This window comes from Puntigrus tetrazona, chromosome 7 (genome assembly GCF_018831695.1).
Source record: "Puntigrus tetrazona isolate hp1 chromosome 7, ASM1883169v1, whole genome shotgun sequence".
Taxonomy (NCBI): domain Eukaryota; kingdom Metazoa; phylum Chordata; class Actinopteri; order Cypriniformes; family Cyprinidae; genus Puntigrus; species Puntigrus tetrazona.
In genome coordinates, this window is record NC_056705.1 from 14,436,458 (window position 1) to 14,459,295 (window position 22,838).

General features: G+C 38.2%; 1 protein-coding gene across 4 annotated transcripts in view; it reads right to left on the reverse strand.

The window, feature by feature from the left end:
- The window catches only part of nlgn2a (neuroligin 2a), a 149,521-nt gene that overhangs the window by 61,408 nt on the left and 65,275 nt on the right, over nucleotides 1-22,838 (reverse strand). For 3 of the 4 annotated variants that reach the window (XM_043243949.1, XM_043243950.1, XM_043243948.1), the window contains exons 3-4: nucleotides 16,990-17,795; nucleotides 2,287-2,340 (exon numbers count right to left, since the gene is read on the reverse strand). In XM_043243949.1, coding sequence (XP_043099884.1) covers nucleotides 2,287-2,340; nucleotides 16,990-17,461 — 526 coding nt within the window. In that variant the 5' untranslated portion in view covers nucleotides 17,462-17,795. The remainder of the gene's footprint in view (nucleotides 1-2,286; nucleotides 2,341-16,989; nucleotides 17,796-22,838) is intronic. The other variant, XM_043243951.1, reaches the window with a different exon arrangement.

A 22,838-nucleotide genomic window follows, 5' to 3' on the forward strand; every position in this document is an offset into this window, starting at 1 on the left:
AACAGTTATAAACAGTTGTAATGAAATTATACGAACCACAAATTGTTAAATAGTTGTGTATATGTTATAATTTGATGACAGTTAAAGAGGCTTATTATTTCTTACATGGACCTAATTTGTCAAAACTGGGGAACTGCATTAAACTTTTGTGTTGTTTAGGTCACATGGAAATAGATAAAGAAATATAGATAGATAGATAGATAGATAGATAGATAGATAGATAGATAGATAGATAGATAGATAGATAGATAGATAACAAAAAGAAGAACAATAAAAAAGAAAGATGGATAAAAATGAATAAACCTGGCAGATAAATCGGTTTATGAGTAATAACCTTAAGTGATCTCCAAACCTAAAAAAACACTATCACATTCTTTCTGCTCTGTTGCATAAGACTATATATACTAAAAGGAAAGACCCTGAGTGAGGTGAGCCATGAACAGCATAACCCCTAAACAGATGGCTTGTATCGTAGCATTTAGGTCTGTTGTGGACAGGAGTGAGGAGTCCACGGATTCAGGGTCCTAAAGCCTTCACTTTCAATCCAGCTGATCTAGACTGAGGTGATGATAGACTGGTGCTGAGTGAGAGGTCGTGCTCGACGCTGTCTGGCTGAACAGTTTATAAAGTGCGCGTGACACAGATGGAGCGCGAGAGACGGGGGAGAAAGTGAGCGTGAAGCTGTAAATTCCAAGTGTGTGCGAGTGCGTGTTCACGTTGATAACGATGTGACACACAGTCTGAATAATGAGCTGGGCTCAGGTGGACACACACCTTTGTCTCGACACCGAGCCTTCGGCTGAAGCTTACACTAATCACGCTCTCACTCACACAGACACATGCACAAACTCACGCTCAGACGTCACTCTTTCTCCCTCGGCAAAAATCGATCCTGTTTTCAGCAGCTTAACACTGCCATGTTCACAAATAACATTTCCCATAAACCCTTCACATACGTTTACCTATTACAGCTAAATGAAGGCAGACTTCTACAAACCTCAAACAACCAACCCCCAAATCTTACCATTTCAATGACACATAATATTAATTATGTTTTACTGATTGAGAACGTCCTCATTTTGTCTGATTATTTCATTTCTGTGCAAGTCAAAGTATACTTATTACGTCCACAGACCTAATCCGGCAAATTATTTTTCCTTATTTGGTAAAACAATGAATAAATAAAGTGTATAATTATATAAAGTACACACTTAAAAAGAAATCTATGATATATTTGCACTACATATAATTACATACTTTATTAATTGACAGCTGGACAGACAGATGGACATTCACAGTCTTTCTGGCTGCCCTTTATCTCCACACTTACTCTCTCATCATAATGTATTAAACAAGTTGCAATAAAGACTAATTATGACTGGGCTATAGTTAATGAGTTACTCGGTGCTAATTATAATTGACTGGGTTAATAATTCAGTTCTAGAGAGGCCACAAGCCTCGAAGGACCCAACCAGCAGTTTATTAGTACAATAAAACCAATGATTGTTAATTTGCATCAGGAAAGTTATTTTTTGAGCTTTTCCAATCCCAATTTTTCACATTCCCGAAGAGCTATAGGTAAAACCCCCCCCAGCAAGATCGAGAGGAAAGAAGAAGAAGATGAAGAAAAAAACAGTCCTTCGTAAACACAAGAAAGAACATCAGGGCAAAAAAACAAGTTCAAAAAATGAACATTTATAACAATATTCAAGATAAAAGGTGACAACATGTGCTGATCCATGTGTGTGTGTATCTGTGTTTTTCTGGCTTTCCTCCCCACAGTATTTTATTTCTTAGATTTATAGGCTAGTCTTTACTACCGCATCCGGAGAACTATTCACACTGACAAAACACGGTGAAAACACCTCTTTGTCTTCGTGAGAGTTGGAGATAAGTTTAAAGCCTAATAATCGCTCTGAGTCTTGAAAAACATCATAAAGCAACTGCTGTAAAATTGTGCTTCAGACAGCACTATCGGAGTATTACATTTCAAAACCACTGTTCTTCTCTCATTTAATGAAGATACAGTGTTTTTTCTGCCCCCTTCTTCAACTTTCAGAAGTTGCACGCCTTCCCTCCAAAGTCAAACGAGAAAGTTTCAGCTCATTGCACACAGACATACACAGACATATATATGCACACGAGGTTCATATACTCTTCATCACTACCAAAGAAAAGCTGTTTGCTTTTTAATTTTCCAAAAAGAGACTTTTTTTGTTAAAAAAGAAAAAAAAAAAAAAAAAAAAAAAAAGACAAGAAAAAAGAAAAAACATGCAACAAAAATACCTTCATCTCGTGGCCGGTTCAGTGTCGATTCATCGTGTTTTTTTGTGAGTGGACCTAGGGTTAAGACAAAAAGGAGGGAAAAAGAGAAAAGAGAAAATTCAAAAAAAGATTACTGTGGCAAGAGAAAAATCAAAAAGGAAAACAAGAAAGAGCAAAAAACAAGAAATCAGCAAGAGGTTATTGTTTTCATTCTGTTCAAAAGGTGACAAAAAACAAAAGCAAAGGCAAACAACAAAAAGCATCATAAACACAGAATAACAAGAAAGACACAAATCGGCTACAAGATCAAAGAAGTTTGATGTTAGTTCTGTGAATATTCTTTCTCTCCATTGTTTTGCTGCGGCTCGCAGGCCTTTTCTTTAACACCAGCTTTACTTGATCCCATTCCGACGGCTTGTTTGGATTCCGGGGATGAAGGAAAAATCAATGTGGAGGAATCAGGAATTAACCTCTGAGGTATGAAAAACAAGAATTCCCATTCCCACCCCTGTCCCCCCTCCCTCCTCCGTCGTTCCTCGTGCTCCGGTCAAGCTATCATCCGCTTCGCTTTGAAAATGTGAGAGGTGGTAGAGAAGAGGACCTGAGGGAAGGAGGGCATAACACACCAGGCACGTGTTCGTGTTCTCACACAAACACGGCACAAACACCCTCTGGGGAAACAGGAACAGAGGGTGCTGTGCTCGCGCTCACACACACACACACACACACACACACACACACACACACACACACACACACACATTGTATTGATGTTCTTATCTTTGCGTGTAAACTGTGGAGTTTAGCCTTTCTATACAAACACAGCGCAAAAAAAAAACAAAAACTATCAAATAAACCATCTCTCATTCACAAACCCTGGAAGTGTTCTGAAACATTTCTGATAAAAAAAAAAAAAATCACATTTCATTTAACCTTTGAAAGTCTTGATTCGAAAGACAGACACCACAATGGAAATGTGAGATTCAGCTTCTAAATAAAAGGTACGCTTTTAAAACAAAGACGTTTCCGTTCTAATAAATTTTACTCTTGATTTAAGTAGATTTTCACTAGTGGTCTCAGGTTTCGATATTTCCAAAACAAGTGAATGTATTTGGTATAAAAGAGTGTGATGATTTCTATTATTATCCATGTTTAAAACGGGTAATATTTTTTTGGAAACAGTGACACATTTTTTTGTTGATAAATGGAAAGGTCAGAAGAACAGCATTTATTTGAACATTTTTAACAATTCAAAATATCTTTACTGTCACCTTTGAGCAATTTAATACAACTTGGTTGAGTCAAAATAGAATCTCTGATTTCTAAATTTCACTGTAAACTAAACAGGTGCAGATAGAAGTGGAAAAGTAGAAAGGAGTGTAACTTCATGAAACAAATCATTTTTGTCAGCGGATGCATTATAAAGTTATTTTTAGACCCCTTTTAGACTTCTTTCTGTGTGAGTTGACCTGAAAAATGCCTGTCAAAGAGAGAGACAGAAAGAGACAGAAAAGAGAGGCATACATATAGAAAAATAATGAAGAGGTCTCTCTACTGGACATGTCTGTCCTTTCTCGATATTAAAGAGCAAAAAGAGAAGAGTGCATATATGTGTGAGAGAAAGACAGGTCAGATCACTCTCGCTCTGGTAGAGATGGAGAGTAAAATTGGGGGACAATGTGTGTATTCATTGACCGAGAGAAATATCATGTCAGTCAAACGCACAAGAGAGGCAGTACAGCCAAACAGGAAGTGCCATCTGCCACTGAGTTCACAGAAGCATCTGTGAGTCCACTACTGTCTCCCCTTTTCTGCGATGACAGGAGAGCACCAACGGGGCACTTGGTGTCAGAAGGTAAGACGACTGGGAGGAAAACGAAATGACAGGATGTGGAAGCCAGATTTGAAGAGGTTCAACAAAGGGTGGGCCGATTTATTGTATGTGAGCATTAAAAATTAGGAGGGCATGTTATATGAAAACTCAGAGTTTTGCCTATTCCATGCACTATAATGCTTCCCATTTTTGTTCAAAATCATTGAAGACTAAGTGCTGTGCTTAGTTTGCATCCATTTCCCAACCTTATGCAAATACACGCCTGAACAAAATCTTAAGACCCGGGGAAACATTACACGTATTCAAATTCCATGCTGGTGGATCGTAACCAGGTTGTAAGTACTTGCTTCAGAAATCCAAAAGAAGAATTAGGACCAAGAGACTGCATTTAAACTTAAACAACCTGTTCATTAGCTGACCATAGCCTTAAAAAGTTAAAGTCTGCAAAGAAACATGTCTTTCATGTCATTGTTTCTCAGGCAGTAACACTGTCATGATTTCCTGATGGCAAAGGCAAAAAGTCGTTCTGTCTTTGAACGTGGCAGGATTGTCGAGCACCACTCACAACACGCCAGAAAGACAGTTATTTTACCTTATTAATATATTACATATTTTACACAAAAAGTCAAGTGGTAGAACCCACCCCAAAAAATCTAAATAAAATAAAATTGCTCTTTCCCTGATCTTTTTTGGTTCTACAACTTTTTTTGTCCAAACACTCAGGATCTTTTAGGATTTGTAAAATGAATGTTTTACCTCGGCAGTGATAGCGTGTTCTGAGAGCACTTGCTCAACAATCCTGCCACGCTCAAAGACAAAAAGACTTTTTGTCTTTGCCATTAGGAAATCATGACAGTGTTACTGCCTGAAGAACAATGGCATAAAAGCCATATTTTTGTGCACATTTGAACTTTTTTTAGGCTACGGTCGTAAACTTTTGATCAGTCGATGAACAGCCTGTTTGAGTTTAAATGCAGTTTTCCATAAATTCCCTATTTTCTATTTTTGATGTTGTTGTTTCTTGGTCCTGTTTCTTTTTTTGGCATTTTGAAGCAGTACCACCAGCGTGAATACTTGTAATGTTTTCTCTGGTTTCAAGATTTTGTTCAGGAGTGTATTCAATAAAAATATATTGCTGGTTAAAAGATATGAATACATTTAGCCTTTGTATGCAATTAAGGCTGGCTCATTCTTGTTATGAAAAAAAAAATAGTTGTAATTTTTTGAATCTCAATTTTATTTAATAGATTTTTTTATTAATTTAAATGCAAAGCTGAAAGCCAATTTAGTGGATTAATCCCGACTCCAGTGCCATATGAACCTTCAGAAATGATTTTTTCGAGTAACATTTATTATTGATATCAATGCTGAAATCTGTCAACATATTTGTGGAAAGCATAATACTTTTCTTCAGGAAATTTTAATGAATAGCGGCTGAGCCATTTTCCTAATTTCTTCTTTATTATAATTTCTCTCTATATAGACTTATTGTCTCAGGATGGCCCTTCAACCTTCCGAAATCAATTCCATCCAATCTAAGGGGCTCATTTCTACTTTCCACTCTCTGATTTTTACCTGGATGGAGATACTGCACCCAAACTCATCCTCCTCCAATCCATTTGACCGTCCCTTGCCTCTCTCATATTCATTTTCTTTCTCCTCTGCTGCACGCCTCCTATCCAATTTTTTTTCTGATCATCTCTCCTCATCATTTCTCTCCTCATAACCTCTTTTTCCAAAGCCTACCATCTCTCTGTTCTCTTTGGTGCTTATGCAATCTATTAGAGCTCTAGAACTGAGGCTGACCTTGCTGTGCCCTCTGGCCTTAACAGGTCAGCTGACACCAGCAAAACGGAGAGAACCTACATGAGAAATTGTGCACGTGATGCTCTTCTGCTTTTGCACAGTGTAAATAAGATTTATCTGTTTTTTGTTGAGATGTTTGTGATATTAAGATTTTTGCAAGGCAATTGGTATGTGCAATTACGTTGTGGTATATATATGTAAAATGTGCATGCATGCACGTGTTTTCTCTGAGTGTGTGTAAGTGTGTATACATGACTGAAAGTAGGAGTTACACAAGGTCGCTGTTTTGCGTGGATGAGCTGTTCACACACACACAAACACAGCAAGCCTCATCAGCAGATGCCAGTCGAATTACACACTCCCTCAGTGTTAGATGTCAGGGCTCGTAATCAGGCCGACCACAGGTGTCTGTGGACCGGAACGTTCTAGCAGGAATCTACCCTCTCCTCTGATATCCCAAAAGGGGGGATATGAGTTCAATCTGCTACCTGTGGCTCACCCTCTTTACAGAAATATGATTCAGAAAATCAGCTTGAAAGAGGAATGAGATAGCCAGATGGCTTCCACCTGATGTTTTCATGCCTCTCAGCTTCTCCTGAGTGGAAATGGGTAGAAATTAGAGCGGAGATAGAAAGAGAGCACCCAAGTGACTTTGATAGACTGGATATAATTGAGCTCTATTTAACAGCATTAAAGATGCCTGGCCGACCTGGTGTAAAGTGTGTTTCTATTATACGACATGGGGAGATGTAAATGAGAATTAGATTTAGCATTAGAGACATTTCTATTAAACAGTATTGCCACAGTCCAGCAAAGATCTATAATGAGTTGAGGGTGTTTTTTTTTTCCATTTAGATAAAGTAGTGAGGGAGATCCTTGGTAGAGAGAGATGTAGCATTGTTTGGTATCACTGAGATACAATTATATATTATTAATGTTTTGAATTTTATATATTTGAATGTATACTGTTTTTTATTCATATTTATTAAGGGTTTAGTTAAACTAAGCGAAAATGAGAAACAACCAGATGATTTTTCTTATTTGATTTTATTTTATTTATTATTACCATTTAACTATTATGTCATTTCAAGTCATAAAATGTTTATTTATTTAATTACCTGTATAATTACCTCTGATAGATACACAATAGCTTGATTAAAAGTTGTTTTATGAAAACCTAAAAGTTGTTAGTTGCCACTATTAAATAATATACAAGTCTAAATCAAAACCAGTTGTTATTTGGAATCTATTTTACTTTCATAATGTAAAATTTTTTTTGAGTGAAACTGGATATTCAATAAGGAAAACATACAGGATTTGCATGATATTCAATCAGAAAATGAATGTATTGGCTGGCCATCGGCTATCTAATTAAAAACACCCGAATATGCTCATCAAAGTCTTTGGATTTACTTGAAAATTACATCCAGGTGTGTTGGAACATGATGGGAGCTAAAACTCTGGCTGTGTCCAAAAGCTGAAAAATGACACCTCCGCAGGCAACATATGGCGCTAAGAAGGCAACAGAGCACGTCTGAATCATATGATTGTGTGACATCCTGTCTACTGAGACACCTTCATTTGATTGATCAGGCAATACTGATGTATCCTCCTGCCTATAATATCTCACTCTCTTGCGCATTCGGGGCTGTGACAGTGAAGCTGAATAAGGCAAAAAATTAGTATTGTAAAAATCTTGCATTTTTTAGCAGATCATTATATGCTCTCTCAGAAGCCTTTCTGAAATCAGTTTGAGGACGTAACTCTGTTTGCAAACACTGCCTGCAAAGTCAGTGCCTGATAGGGCAGCAAGGCAACAAGTTTTTGGACACAGCGTAGGCGTATTCATATGCCATGATACTGCAAAGCAGTGATTCCCAATTCAGGGGGTCTCATGAACTAACAAGGGTGGCTTAAATTGACAAAATAATTATTAAGAAATATACTTTTCTCCCAATAATGACTGAAGAACATACCGTACAGTAGATTAGAACTGGAAACACCTTTAGTATTTGGAAACATCAAATTAATCATAGTTTAGATTTAAATATTAAAATGATTAAACATGTTAATTAATTCAATATATCAATAAATAAACACCAAAAATACTTAAGTATTAAGTATTAAAAAGTATTGTGTTGGAAAAAGGGCTGAGAACCACTGCTGCAATTGATTTTATATAACGCTTTTATATGACTATTATAGTGGTGTCCAAAAGCCATAGTATTGCCATGGTACCACATACTAAAAAAAGGTAATATGGTCAATTTGGAGAGGGAAAGAGAGCATGAATGATAAATAGAGAAAAAAAGGAGGCTGAATGAAAGTGGAAAGAGTGTTTGGTGTAGATAGAGAGAAAGAGAAACACACAGAGATAAGGTGACTTGGATGGAATGAATGTGTGAAAAGAGGAGTATTTGAACAGAGCAGAGCTGGATGGGATGACATTTAGGTGTGGTGGAGATGCAGACAGCATGAAGGTTAAAACTGTTTCCCCGGTAACCCCCGCCGCATGGAATTAAAGCTGGGTCTCCAGAGAAACATGATGCCCGGTGATATATCTGCCTGCTCAGTCATAAAGACTGCAGAGAGCTGTCATAAGACTGACATTAGACTCTTCAAATCCTGCATCCAGCTGACATGAGCCAAGAGCTCATTATAATGACTTCTGTAATATCATAGCCTTAGAAATAATACACTTAAATGGTCCACTTTCACAAAGATTATGCAAACTACGCTGCAAAAAACTCAATTAGTCTCTTTTATCTAAAAATAAAAAGACATACTGAAAACAAGATCAATATATATATATATATATATATATATATATATATATATATATATATATATATATATATATATATATATATATATATATATATACACATATATCTACATATATCTGAAAAGCAAAACTATTTAGAGAATACATTGTAAATCTATTAGCATTTTTATGGTTTGATAATGAATTAAATTGATGGTATAATTCCAACGTATCATATATACACTACTGCTTCAAATTGGCAAGGTTGCCAGATTTTTTTAGAAATACATTTTTATTCAACAAGGATGCATTAAATTGATCAAAAGTGACAGCAAAAACCTTATTCAAACCTTATTCATATTTTTTTTTATAAAATATTAACTGTTAACATAGAATATTATAAGAAATGTTACTTGAGCATCCTGTCAGCATGTTAGATTAGTTTTTTTGAAAGATCATGTAGCACTGAAGATTGGAGTAATAGCAACTGAACATTCAGCTTTACCATCATTGTAATAAAAAATGGACAGTATTACGGTTTACTGTGTATTTGATGAAACCATCACAGCCTAGATATAAGCAGGTGACATTTCAATCAAAAACATTTAAAACCTTAGCTTATTTTCTTAACAGCCACTGAGAGTTACACAGGAGTTCAGGGTCGAAAATGAACATTCTCCAAGTGCCAAAGGCAAGTTAAAATTGGCTCTGGGTGAATAAATTGGAGGCCAGTTGGCCAGTAACTTTATTAAGAACTGCAATATAATGCATGATTTAAGACAGGGGTGTCCAATCTGCTCCTGGTGGGCTACCTTCCTGCAGTATTTAGCTCTAAAGCGCTCCAACACTCCTGCCTGGAAGTGTCTTGTAATCCTGAAAGCCTTGATTAGCTGGTTCAGGTGTGTTTAATTATGAAGGCCCTCCAGGAGCAGTACTGGACATCCCTGATTTAAGTCAAATCTGAAGAAAACACCTGTCAGGACTAACACACACCAACTTTTACCTCAATGTGGTGACATATGGCACACTGCTAGAATTACGCTGTTAAAATATGAGCTACATATAAGTCTTTATGTTTTTGATCCGTACTTTGTCACAAATATGCAGAGAAAAAAGCTAAAAAAAAGTATAGAGTAATCATATAGAGTCTTGGAGAGCAAAAACACAATCAAAACTCTGCAATAACGCTTTGTGACAAGTCAACCACTCCATAGTGAATTATGAGGCCTATTAATGACTTGTATGTGTGTGGCTGTGTGTGAATGTGAGAGATTGTGTGTATGAGTGCACACATGACAGATGCAGGCTAATCTTGCTGATTTAATATAATCTAGCTCATTTTAAGTGACTATTGTTTTTCTCCTTTTCCCGCTGACGTTGCTGTAATCCTGTTAAAACACACAAAAGCAGACGCTAATCACATGGATCAAAATAGAACATGTCACTGTCACTGACAATGTTCCACAACGCCAACTTCTCTTCTCTTCTCTTCTCTTCTCTTCTCTTCTCTTCTCTTCTCTTCTCTTCTCTTCTCTTCTCTTCTCTTCTCTTCTCTTCTCTTCTCTTCAAAATCAGCATAGAAAATGGCAAAACACTATGCCTGGACCTACCTATGGGACGTGTACCAGATCTTTTTTCCCACACATGCACAGTAAAAACTGATATAAGGTCAGACTGGTTCACTCTTCGTGTACTCTCAAACTTCCCATCCTTTTTATTTTCATCTTTCTCCCCAATTGCTCTTTCCTTCTTTGCCTCTCCCACAGTTTCTACTTCCACATTCATCCTTCTCCGAAGCACCAGGAGAGGTACAAGCCCTGTGTGTGAGTGTGCGTGTGTGTGTCTGTTTTTGAATCTAATTTGCATTCACAGCCACTTGCCGCCTAAGCTGCAGCAGGCACTGAAGAGACGGCCCTTTGAGCAACACGGAGAGAGAGAGAAAGAGAAGGAGAGAAAAAGAGAGAAGAAACAAGTGAGATAGAAAGCAGCAGGAGAAAAGAGACAGAAAAAGAAAGGAAATGAGAGGGCAATGGCTCTGCATGGATGTGTACGTGTATGTTTCCATGTTTCTCTAAGATGCAGGGTGGCATTTTGTAGCATTTTACCACCCAAGACAAAGAAACTATTTAAAACAGTTGTTACATAAATAGTTATTTATGCATTATTATTTCTGATTTACTTTCTCTTATGCTGTTTGAAAACTGTATGTCTTATGCATCTATGAAAAATAAATATTACTGTTGTCATCTTAAACCGTAAGAACATTTCTGTAAGTTGAATCTCAATAGTATAACAATAACACTAGTTCTAAGCCACCCTGGGCTGTGCTTCAAAATGGACAAAAGGCACCATGAAAGTTGTCCATCTAACTCATGCACTCTAGTCCAAGTTTACTGAACTCGTTTAATAGTTTTATGTAAGGAATAGACTACAATGTATGTAATTAGTAGATTTAGTCTTTCCCTCTGGTAAAGCTTTTAAGTCAAATACAGTGGCTACAGAGTAGATAGAAAATCAATAGCATCAATATGAAGTGTCTCATAACAAAAAATCATAATATCAAACCTGTAACTGAGGTGAAATACAACACAAGACTTAACAGTGAACTACTTTTATAGTGATTTTTTGGCGTAATTGTTTGAGCTTTTTATCACTATTCCTTCACCAAACCCCTACTTTATTTCTTGAGGCAGGCCAATATATATCACAAAGGACAATACTAGACATCAGTAGATATCCGTCATTTTGTAATTATCGCCATTAGCCAATGTGTTTTATTTTTGGCCTATAAGTGTCAGGAGCACTGAGAAGCCTAGTGCCTAGACGTGAAAGAGCTCTCATTTCTGTCTAATAAAAGGAAGGTACACTCAATAATGTCAACATTCAGAAAATACACATTTGCATCATTTAAACAAACCTTTAAATACCTACACATTTTTTAATTCCACAAACTTTGCAAACTTCAGGAAATCCTGCTGTTAGGTGCACCATTGCTTCCTGTATAAATCACATTTACTGCACGATGATCATGATACTATTAAATAGTCAAGAAGTTGCTATCTTCAATTTTTAAATAAAAATGAAATGTATTTATTACATTGATTTGTTTCGGTGGAAATTAAATATAAATTTAACTGTAGCAGTTATGCATAGGCCATTTTGTAGTCATTGTTGAATTAAAAAGTTTGATATATGTAACTACTATTAATTTCCAATTTAGCCATTTAACCATTAGAGTAAATACGGTCCTCCATTTTACATCTGTAGTAATTAGACTGTCCTGAAAACAGCTTCTTTAGAGACCTAATCTATATGTGTTTATTAATGGAGTCCATTCATTCACTGCACTTTCTGTAACAGTCCCAGAAGTCAGTGGGATCTTTAGTAAGCTCGTTTCCATCAATTGCCTGTAACTGTACAAACACCTCAGCCGACAACTGATGTCAAACCAATTAGCTTGTTAGCATGTGAGGAGAAAGTTCTGAGTGAGGCAAAGAAAGAAAGCGCGGCACGACCCTACACAATGCGCCATCTGCACAACAACGGCCTACGTCAAGAATTCACACACACACACACACACACACACACACACACACACACACACACACACAATAACGTTCTCTCAAGTGGTTCTCTTTTCTGTGGCTAAAAATAGAGTGTGTGGCAGAGCTCTTGCTAATTCCTTCATTGAGAGTCTAGTGGTAACGCACAAGGATGCACACACTCGCTCGCACGGCTCTGACGTGCTGCCTGACAGCTACACGCAGGAAGAGCTGAGGGGTTGCCAAGGCGACCCCTTCCCCTGCCAAACCCTCATTCTGTGTCAGCGTTATCTATCTATACATATCGTCTCTCATCTCCTTCCCTCTCCATTTTCCCTCCATTTCTCTGCATCTCTCTCATTTACTTGGTCTCGCTTTGCAATATATTCATTCTTCATTCTTGCACTTTACATCTTTATTACTCACGTCCCGTCTTATTCTTTTTCTTGTGTCCGTCAGCTGTTATCTCATTCTTTTAATTGAGTATTTGTTATTCTCTTGAGCTGACAGCCTTATAGACACATTCATTAACACACACTTCCTCCCCAAAATCTCATGGCCCAGCAGTCTAACAATATAACAGTTCTGCTCTGGGATATCCACACACACACACACACAAACACACACACTCAATTTCAAGTAAGCCTGCACACGTTCTCAGCTGGAAAGTTACCAATTTGTTCTCATTACTTTCCGCTAAAAACTCCAAGCTGAGAAACTGACCTCGGCTGATTCCATTGGTTTGACCTTGCTGCAAAATTGAAGCCTTCCTTTGGTTTTCATTTAGTGAAAGGGGAAACACAAGCTACACTAGTTCAGGGGAAAGGAGGCAAAATTATTTTTTTCCCTCTAAACATTCATTTGGTCATAATATGACAATGATGCCATTGCTAAAGGCCAAGTTATGCTCAACCGATCCTGCTAAATGTAAAAATCTCAAACACTCCAGCTGTAGCCTGTAAACCTTTGTTGGAATATATATATATATATATATATATATATATATATATATATATATATATATATTGTCATGCGTCGCAGAGCTGTTTTTGTGCTTCTCGGCTTCTAATACTTCAAAGAGGCCCGCAACAGTCCGTCTATATTCAGAATACCTCAGAGCTTCCAGGAGCTAATTAAAAAACGCCCTCCACACCAACGCTCAGGTGCTCTCCGAAGCAGTTTTGATTTCCCTCCCATAGAAAACAAGAGAGCTATTCGAATTTCGTCTTTTGTTCAAGCGTTCCCTCATTTCTTTCTTCCATTTCTCATTTCTACCTCCTTGGCCTTTGGGATACTTCAATATAAGATACCTTATTGTAGGTCCTTAAAGGCAGAATCATATTACAGTATATCTGCTTTGTGTAAAGCCAATTTATTCTGATTTAACTTGCTTGTTCATTTACTGATCAATTCATCTATTTTTGTTAAAAAATGAGAAAATCCTGTAGGCTTTGTGTTGTCTCTTGGTCAAATCGATCTGACAGAGAAGAGTGAGTAGACAGGCTGGTGACAATATCAGGTGGGCTGCAGAGTGCACAGTCATGCTAAAACCAACCCATCAGTCCTGCTCACACATGCCTCTGATTGACCATCCGCCTCCAGCCTTCAAACAACTCCCACAGGTCGTGCTACATTCTCCCCAGGCTTACTCAGCCCTGCCATAACCAACGGACAAGATTAAGAGAAAAGAGAAAAGCAATTTGGGCATCCAAAACAAGAACTAAGCTTTTAATAGTAATAATAATAGGCTTCACGTTAGTTTGTGGCAAAAAGGAAAATGCCCATGCCATTAATGACTGCTACAAAGAACGGCAAAAAGGTAATGTTATTACTTAAATTAATAATTTTATTTCACAAGGACAACAAAAGAGAAAGTAAATAATTTTACATTATTACAGAATATTTTGCCATTTCGGTTAAACACTGTTCTGTTGAGCCTAATCAAAGAATTCTGTAAAAATGCATCACTGTTCTCACGCAAACTGTTTAATTAGGAATGTTTCTTGAGCACCGAATCAGCATATTAGAATGATTTCTGAAGGATGGTGTGAGACTGAAGACTGGAGTAGATACTGAAAAATCAGCTTTGCCATCACAGGTATAAATTAAATGTTAAAATATATTGAAGTTCTAAAAATAATTCATAACATTTTTTTGCTGTATTGCAGATCAAAACATTTTTATGGAATTATGGAAATTAATTCCACCCTGTAAAAATATAAAATATTTCAATCTAGTGGCATCTGAAACTTCAGAATTCTACTTTAGTTCACTCTAAAAGAGGCTATTACAGATGTCACTATATATAGTCAGAGGAACAAGAACAAAGAGAGACAAATAATGAGACTATATAGTGCTGTATAAGTTGCCTGGGGCAGTTTGGGGGCCAAGATGGTCCCCATATATAGTAACTGAAGTAGTAGCTTTGATCTCCTGTCCACCCCCTCTTCTAACTCTAAGGATCTAAGGATCAACTGCAGTACAGCATGCATACACTTCTGTAAAATAATAAATCTGTATACCTTTACTGCAGTTCTAAGGTACAGACTTGCTCTACATATGTACAACAAAACAAAAGTGCTCCTTTATTAAATGTGAACTTACATATAGTCATGTAAAGCTTAATCATGCTCTAAATTAAGGAATTAATCCACCATTTGGTGCGGGAACACAACGCATTGGATAACGTATTTGTTCTAAATAGCGACTCTGATGCGCAGGATTGTGAGTCGGCTTGGGAGAGACTGAGTGGATTAAAGGGAATTTGGGGATTTGGGAAAATGGGAACTGGCACATTTGGGAATCTAGGAATCTGCAGATTTGCAGAGGGCTTTGTGAAAGACACATGGTGCAGAGAAAGAGATAATGTGGGATGAAAATGAGTGTTGGAAGACAGAACGAGAGAGAGAAGTAGAAAGAGAAGGAAGGAAAAGAGACACATCGCTGATGGTGTCAAAAAACAAGAAAACAACACTGGCATCTTTGCTGTGAACAAACACTCACAAGCCTATGCAGATGTTCAGTCTGACTGCAACGTGCAGGAATATGCTATGACTGAGGCTTTATATACTCTGTGTTTGCATGTATATAGTGCACATACTGAGGTAATATGACTTTGATTTTCTCATTAACATGGGTTGCAAATTACAAAGCGCTCTTTCATAATAGAAAGAATTGCGTAAATAAGACAATTACCATTGTAAACACAAAACACCTACACTGGCTGCCAAAAAGAGGTAAAAACTGAGAGGAAAGGAGCAAAAAGGGCTCTGAGATTGCAAATTACTGCTGATGTCAATAATTTGTTTCTCTGGGCGACTTGGCGGCTGGAACCTTAATTGCGAGAGAAAAACACCTCCTTGCAAATCAGCTCTTTCCATCCTCTGAGAGTATCTGTCCACTTTGCTCTCTCTCAAAAGAAAAAAAAGACAAAAAAAACTGGAAGAGGAGAAAAAAAAAGTTAAATGTTGAGGGGTTTTACCTCAGTCTGAAAAGTCAGTCACTTCTTTGGTTTGTTAACTCTCCATCAATTTACCCCAATTTGACGTAAATGTACGTTTTATATTGGAGCATAAGTAATTTCCCAGAACACTTTAGTCTTTCCAGCTGGCCTCACTCTTTAAGTGAATCATAGGGTAAACTATTCCTGACAAGTCCTGATCCAGAGTGCAGTGGACTGATCATAACTGGGAAAAGGGAAGGACATGTCCTTAGTCAAGGTCTGGTAAAGCTGCACCAAAGTTCAAAGGCAGAAAATGATTTGATTTTCACTGTATGGTACTTTGTAGTGTTAAAGAGGTAGTCCAGCCATAAATGAAAATTCTGTCATGATTTACTCACCCTCATGTCATTCTAAATCTGCATGGCTTGCTTTCTTCCACAGTACATGCAAAAAAGATATTTTGAATAATGTTTTTCAACTGTTTATGTCCGTACATGGAAAGTCAGTGAGGTCTAAAACAATTCTGGACCCCACTGACTTTCATTATATGGACAAAAGAAGACATACAAGAGTAAAGTAATAAGTAAATATACAATTTTTAAGTTGAGGTAAACTATCCATAAATATTGTAGCATCTACTATACAGCACATGTAAAATTCATATCTATAGGTTCCATTACTTAATAGAGTGCAGCAGTTTTGGGTTCTGGAAGTAAAAATTCCATAGGGGAACTGTTCTTTAAATATAAATTATAAATCTTACAAATCTACTGTGAGCTACGAGGTTGGTAACTGAATAAATTGCCTATGATTCTGCATAAAATCTCCACCAATCAGAGAATTAAAACAAGCAGATTGTGCCAACAGAACTTATTAGCACCAGCCCACTCCCAAGAGGCACTGAGAAAGTCACATAGGGTGAGTCTGCCTATTTGTATATTTGCATAACATTTGTATATAGTTCATATTTTGCAATAAATACAAAGCACATTGTTTCTATATACATAATCAACATCAACAGTTCTATACTTACTCTTTTTAGATTATTTCGTTCGCAATGCCTTTTGGGACTGTAGTTCCTTCCCTTTTTAAAGTTTTGTCTTTTTGTCTGATTTTCAAATAGTTTTTCCTTCAAATATAAGTTTGCAATGTTGTGATTTACCTCATAGCTGGTTGGTTTTGTTCATGGCTTATAACTCCTTGACTTTTTTAAAAAATCCCTATGGGAAAATGCTTCCTGAACCAAGGCTGCTGAAAATGTGGTTGGGCACTGTTGCACTCTACTCCTCTATTAGATATAACCATAATGCTTTGCTGTGTTGTGTCAGACACTCACCATCCTCTGTGGGCACATAGACGTTGAGGTAGAGACAGTCTTCGCTCTGATTCTGGATGTACGTGGCGGCCACGTCCAAGTTGTCGGTAAACCACACAGGCAGCATGATCTCAGGTAAAACACCATGCACATTCTGCGGGCAAACAGGGGCGAACTGTGTAGCGTTACGCACTTCCTGCCAAGACCCAGGAGCTTCCGGTGGCTGAAAACGACGGTCTCCAATTGGCGCTGTGGCATAGGGGACGCCAAGGTACTGTTCCACGGGACCCAGAATCTCGTTGTTAAGCTCTTTTTTAATCCCGCGCAACTTGCCGTAGTTTGTGGTGACGGTGGGATATTTGGAGCCGGGATCAATGCGCTGACACGATGCCAAGGTGATCCACAGAGCCAACCAGAGGAGAGTAATTGTGTGGGCGGCCTCCGAATTGTGGGCATGGCCCAAATCACGTTTGGAGGCATGGGGCAGATACATGACTGTCTTGTTTTTTCCTTCTTCGCTTCGCCGGTTTATTGACTTCCGCTTTGCTTTGACACGGGTGAAGGGCAAAGGAAAGTTAAACTATTATAACAGAACAAGAAAAAGTGTTCCTGCTGGTTTGTTTTGGTCTTTCAGGGAGCAAGAGGGAGGACAGGAATGGGGGGACTGTGGAAGGGTTGGGGTGGACGAGGGGCTGAGGTTGTGCTCAGCCCTGGCGGGTTATCGTGGAAATGCAATAGAGAGTAAAGAAGAAAAGTCTGTTACGTTCCATCTCCCTCAGCCGTCCTCATGGGGTCAGTTAAAGAGGTCACGCAGATGATTGCTGATCCTGTCAAGAATAACAAAAAGGGTAAGTGTTAGAGATTAAAGGTTCATGTGCAAGTTGCTGCTCTTTGCATGCACATATCAGCCACATGAGTTTTGTACAATGCTGAATGCTACAATCTGCATTAAAGGGATAGTTTACATGAAAATTCTGTCATCATTTACAATCCCTGATCATCAATGGTATTTTATTTTTCATTATACAGATTTTGGGAAAAAATCCACCTAGGCATTTTTGTGTGGACAGTGAAAAAGATGATGTCATCAGCTCACGTATTGACCCTAGTCAACTTAACAGCAACAAAAACATGAACAATCACTGAAAGATTGTCTTTTTTATTAACTAAGATTAAGAAATGTATCATTCTATGTTTGTTTGTATACCGCTCTAAAGATTTATGCACATTTCGATGCCCTATAATGGTCTTGCATGTGTACTACATCGTTTTGTGTCAGTTTGGTGGTTTTGTGTGGACACAGATGTTTTTTGAGTCGGGGATTAAAAAAGAACATTGAATAGTTCTGGCTTTGTGTGGATGTAGCCTTAGTTAGTAACTGACTATTTACTGTATGTAAATGTAAAGCAGCAAGCTCAATGGCTGCATTTGCAACATGAACCATTCAGTTTGTGCCAAGCAGATTAACGCTGTTAATGTCATCAGTTTTTCGCATTAACAACCCATCAGCCTGCACTATCTAGAGTTTCATGACAGAACTTGGAACTTCATTTGTGACCACACATGAAGTCCAAAAACCGCTGCAACTTTCTTCAAAATATCTCCTTTTTTTGTTGTGCAGTCATATGATGAGTGACTTATTTTTAATGTGTAACTACCTTATTATACATCTTGCTGCCATTGCTGATAACTTAGGAATTTCCAGGAGGTTTGAACTTACAACCTTTTAGTTTCTAGCCCAGACAAAGCTAGATTGCATCTGAGACAGAAAACTGAACAAGTAAAACAATTCTGTAACATTTCCCATCAAACATTAATGGTTTTCAATGTGTATATGAAGCTTAAAAATTCAATGACTCAGCAGTTACAGTGCCTCCCGTAGGCTTCTACGTCTAAGCCCTGGAAAAAAAGCAATACTGCAGGCAAATGACAGCTCAGACGACTCGTTCAGGGCATTATGAGGATCATAAACACAATAAGACAGAGACAGGCAGACAGTAATGTGAAGGAAAACATCTCGAAACACCCACACAAAGAGCCTCTATCAGTCAGTTGTGACTAACAAACTAAAAATAGATGTTTTAGCTCTCACATCCTGAATGAAATCATCTGTGCGGATATGAAGTCTAATTAAGAACCGACGCATTTCGCCGTGAACGCATCTTTTGTTTTTTAAAGCCTTTAATCGCCTGAGAGAGCTGATTGATGCTTTAAAACTTTGATGTTCGTTTCAAATGGTGTTAGCATTTAGCCAAGAGCGCCTAGCTTAGACGCTTAAGCATTTTAACGGTTAGCTAAAACAGAGGAGAGAGAGATTTATGTGATGTGAATGGATTTAATGTGGGTTTAAATTTGAAGTCCGGACAAGATGGAGGGCGAAAGGTCAAGCATAAGCAGTGAACTTTAAAACTAATGGAGAAAGCGGCATTAAATCCTAACTCCTGAGATGACAGGGATGTCATATATAACACCACCGAAGGACACAAATAGGAGCAGACCAGCGACATTACAAAAAGCAGGAGAAGAAACAGTTTGAAAACTGAATGCGAAATCTTAAAAATAAATATGACTCCTCTATAGATTGATTCGAGACTGACGTCATTTCCTTTGGATCCAGAGCTGAGGTGACTGGCTGAAAAAAGTCTGGCAATGATGGCAGATTTCAAACCGAGCAACGGCCATTGGGAGAAATGAGAATGCTAACAGAGAGCTGTCTGCAGGTATTATAGACCTCCTTGGTGCAGTAAATGTGGCTGGCAAGCTATTTAAAAAGCAAAACAATGCTTCCTCATCATCATCACCATCATCATCGCCATCATCGTTAATGTGGCAACAATCATCATGCTGAATGGACTCCTCCAGTGATATTACTTTATCACCATCCTATAATAGTCTCATTTAATGTGGCCATTAGCGTTTCTAGTGCAGCGCTGTCGTTGCCTCGTGTGTGTCTGTCTTTTTGTTATGCCAATAAAGCTATTTGAATTTGAGAACTATGGATTGGAGAGAGAATAAAAAAGAATGAGAGAAAGATAAAGAAATAGGAGAGAAAGAAAACCAGAGGTGTGAAGATATAGTAGGTATTTCGCTTAGGGGCCTGTACAGGCACTAGTGCTTTAAATACGGATAAATGGTGTAAAAATCCAACAGCAACTCTAGTATAAATCCCCCAGTAGTCTATATGTAATGTGGTATTTAAGGAGGTCAGACAGAAATGGGAAAGGAATAAAACAGTTGAGCTGCCTGTTCCTCTTATTATTGCACTGTAATTCTTCCAGTTTTTCATTCATAATAATTTAAGACTCAGTACTGTGCTTAGTTTGTATCTATTTCTCACCCTTATGTAAATTAAGTTGAATAAAGATGAAAATGTTGCATATAATATATGCATAGGCATTTAGCCTTTGCATGCAATAGACGGTGACTTATTCCTGATATGCTTTACATGTTCATGCCCCCTATAACTACATGACTACAAATATTGGAAAACAATATATAAAATGAAATCCTATACATATATGCACACATAAAACATTATATTAAGTCTGGTGTATCCTTTTATATCCTCACTTTAGGCATAACAGGAATGTAGATGTCAGTAAAAACAGGGAAAACTGAAAACCATCTTTATCTGTATTATTCCTCTTATAATTCATCACTTTACTGGCCGTTTGTGTGTGTGTGTGAGTTCTATGGAGTGTAAAATAGAAGAGGATGACTCTAGGGTTCTGAGGGGAGTCTAGGGACCATTGACAGGATTCTCTGGCTGCTCTTTAATTAAACCTTAGAGACCAAACATACTGCACAACACACACACACATACAGCCACACACAACAAACACACTCTTCTTAAACAATAATACACCCAAACTGATGAGGAGAAAAAGCGGGCTGAGTGAACACCGGAGAGCATGAGAAAGATTAGAGCCAATACATGACAGAGATTAGAGATGGAAAGGAACAGCGAGAGCATGGCTAGCTTCTGATCAGTGTTTCGCAACTAACCCAAAGTAGCGACGCTAATAACTAAACTGCATTCTCGGCAGCGTGACAGAAGTTTGGCTGTTTTCAAAATTGTGTAGCTTTTCAAATAACAAGCTATTATTGCCAGCAGTGTTGCACGACATGCCTGTTTTTATGTCATACTGTATTGGGCAAACAGCATTACAACAGAGCAAACTGAGGCAATAAATGCATTCTGTAGGATTCTATTCCCTCTCTCATGTAATGCTGGGATGTCTGATTCCTTCAGGTATGCCTCTTCGTTTGGATGGTTCTACTCACTTAGCATGCAGTGAATTTTATGTCTGATTAGTTTTTGTATCAAAATAAACATTTAGATACTTCTGTTTAACACTCTATGAAAGCCAGTGGGTAAATAATGCAAGAATTAACAATATTGAAGAACAATCCCTTTAAAGTTCAGTTAATTAGTCTAAAAAAAGTATTGCAAGAAAATTTTTTTCTTTCTGTAAAGATGGCCCTTTAGGTTGACATCGCTTACATTACCTGCAGCCACCGTTAGAGTTTATCTTTCTTAATTTTGTTAGCTAACAATAGTTTAGCTTAACTGCATTGAGCTACTTTGCAGGAAGTTAATAGCTTAGCAGGCTACATTTTCCAAACTAGCTTCCCTAGGCTGCTCATGACGCACACTAAAGAACCCACAACAGGGTCCTGTGGCTCGTAACCCTGCTGAACTGCTGCATTTACCCTCTGACAGTTCATCACATATGTCAATCAGCTCCCATGCGATGCCTTTCCCACATATCCATCTGCTATTCCGTTCCACGCTGATCTAGAATCAGCCGCCGCAGTAATTAAGGCTTATGTCAGACTAATGAGCTTGTCACCTCCCTGATCGCGAGCCAGTGTGCGCTGTGTTTAATCAGAGGACTGGATGGGTCCAACAGCAGCTGATGCCCCCGCAGCCGGGGCAAGAGAGTAAGAAGAGCGGCAGGACCGAAGCGAGCACAAAACTGGCATTAGCAGAGCGGCTGGAGGGGGGCACGCAGGTTGTTTGGGTCTTAATTGCTTGATTGGCATCGTTACAAGGCTTAAATTGGCCAGTTGTGGCTGTGCTGTGTGCCCTCTCGGGTGTGATGGAAAATGATGAATGGGAGAAATAAACAGACAGGGAGAGACAGACGGACAAAACAGGCTACGAGAGAGAAAACGCTCTCACTCTCTGCGCTTTATCTGAAGGGGGGAGTGTGAGGTGTGAATTGGAAACACTGGCACCAGGCCTGTCTGTGTCTGAGACAGCAGATACCTGCAGCGAGTGTCATAAAGGAGGACAGATGTGTGCAGGGGCGGTTCTGAGAAGCGCCCTCATTCAGACCCTCGAGGTTTCGCTGCTGCTCTGCACCCTGGGAGATGACAGCGGTTACAATGTGTGTGTGTGAGTGTGTGTGTCAGCCAACTGATAGCAGAGCTGCTGACGGTCAGGTCAAAAGACGTTCACAACCTGTCGGTACCTTCTCCCCCCACTTTATCTCATGTCTCTGTCCATTCTTATCTGTCCATTGATCTCTGAATAAAAGGCAGCACAGAAGGATGACGGGCTTGAAAGCATTGAAAAAGTGAGGGAGAGAGATCAAGAAAGACCTATAATTATCACTAATGGCTGTATTATGGGTTATTTTTATTTTTAAATGATCTTTTGTTTTCAATTTTCAGAATAGAGACTATTTTTTTCTTCTTTGAATTGCTGTACTGTATATAGTTCTGTGCAACCTTCAATGTACAGAGCCAACTAAAACTGAATAATTAATTTGAAACTAAAATGATTTACATATGCGCAGCTAAAAAAAAAAAAAAAAAGCAAATCCTTTATATTATACTTTTAATATATATATTTCAAATGAGCA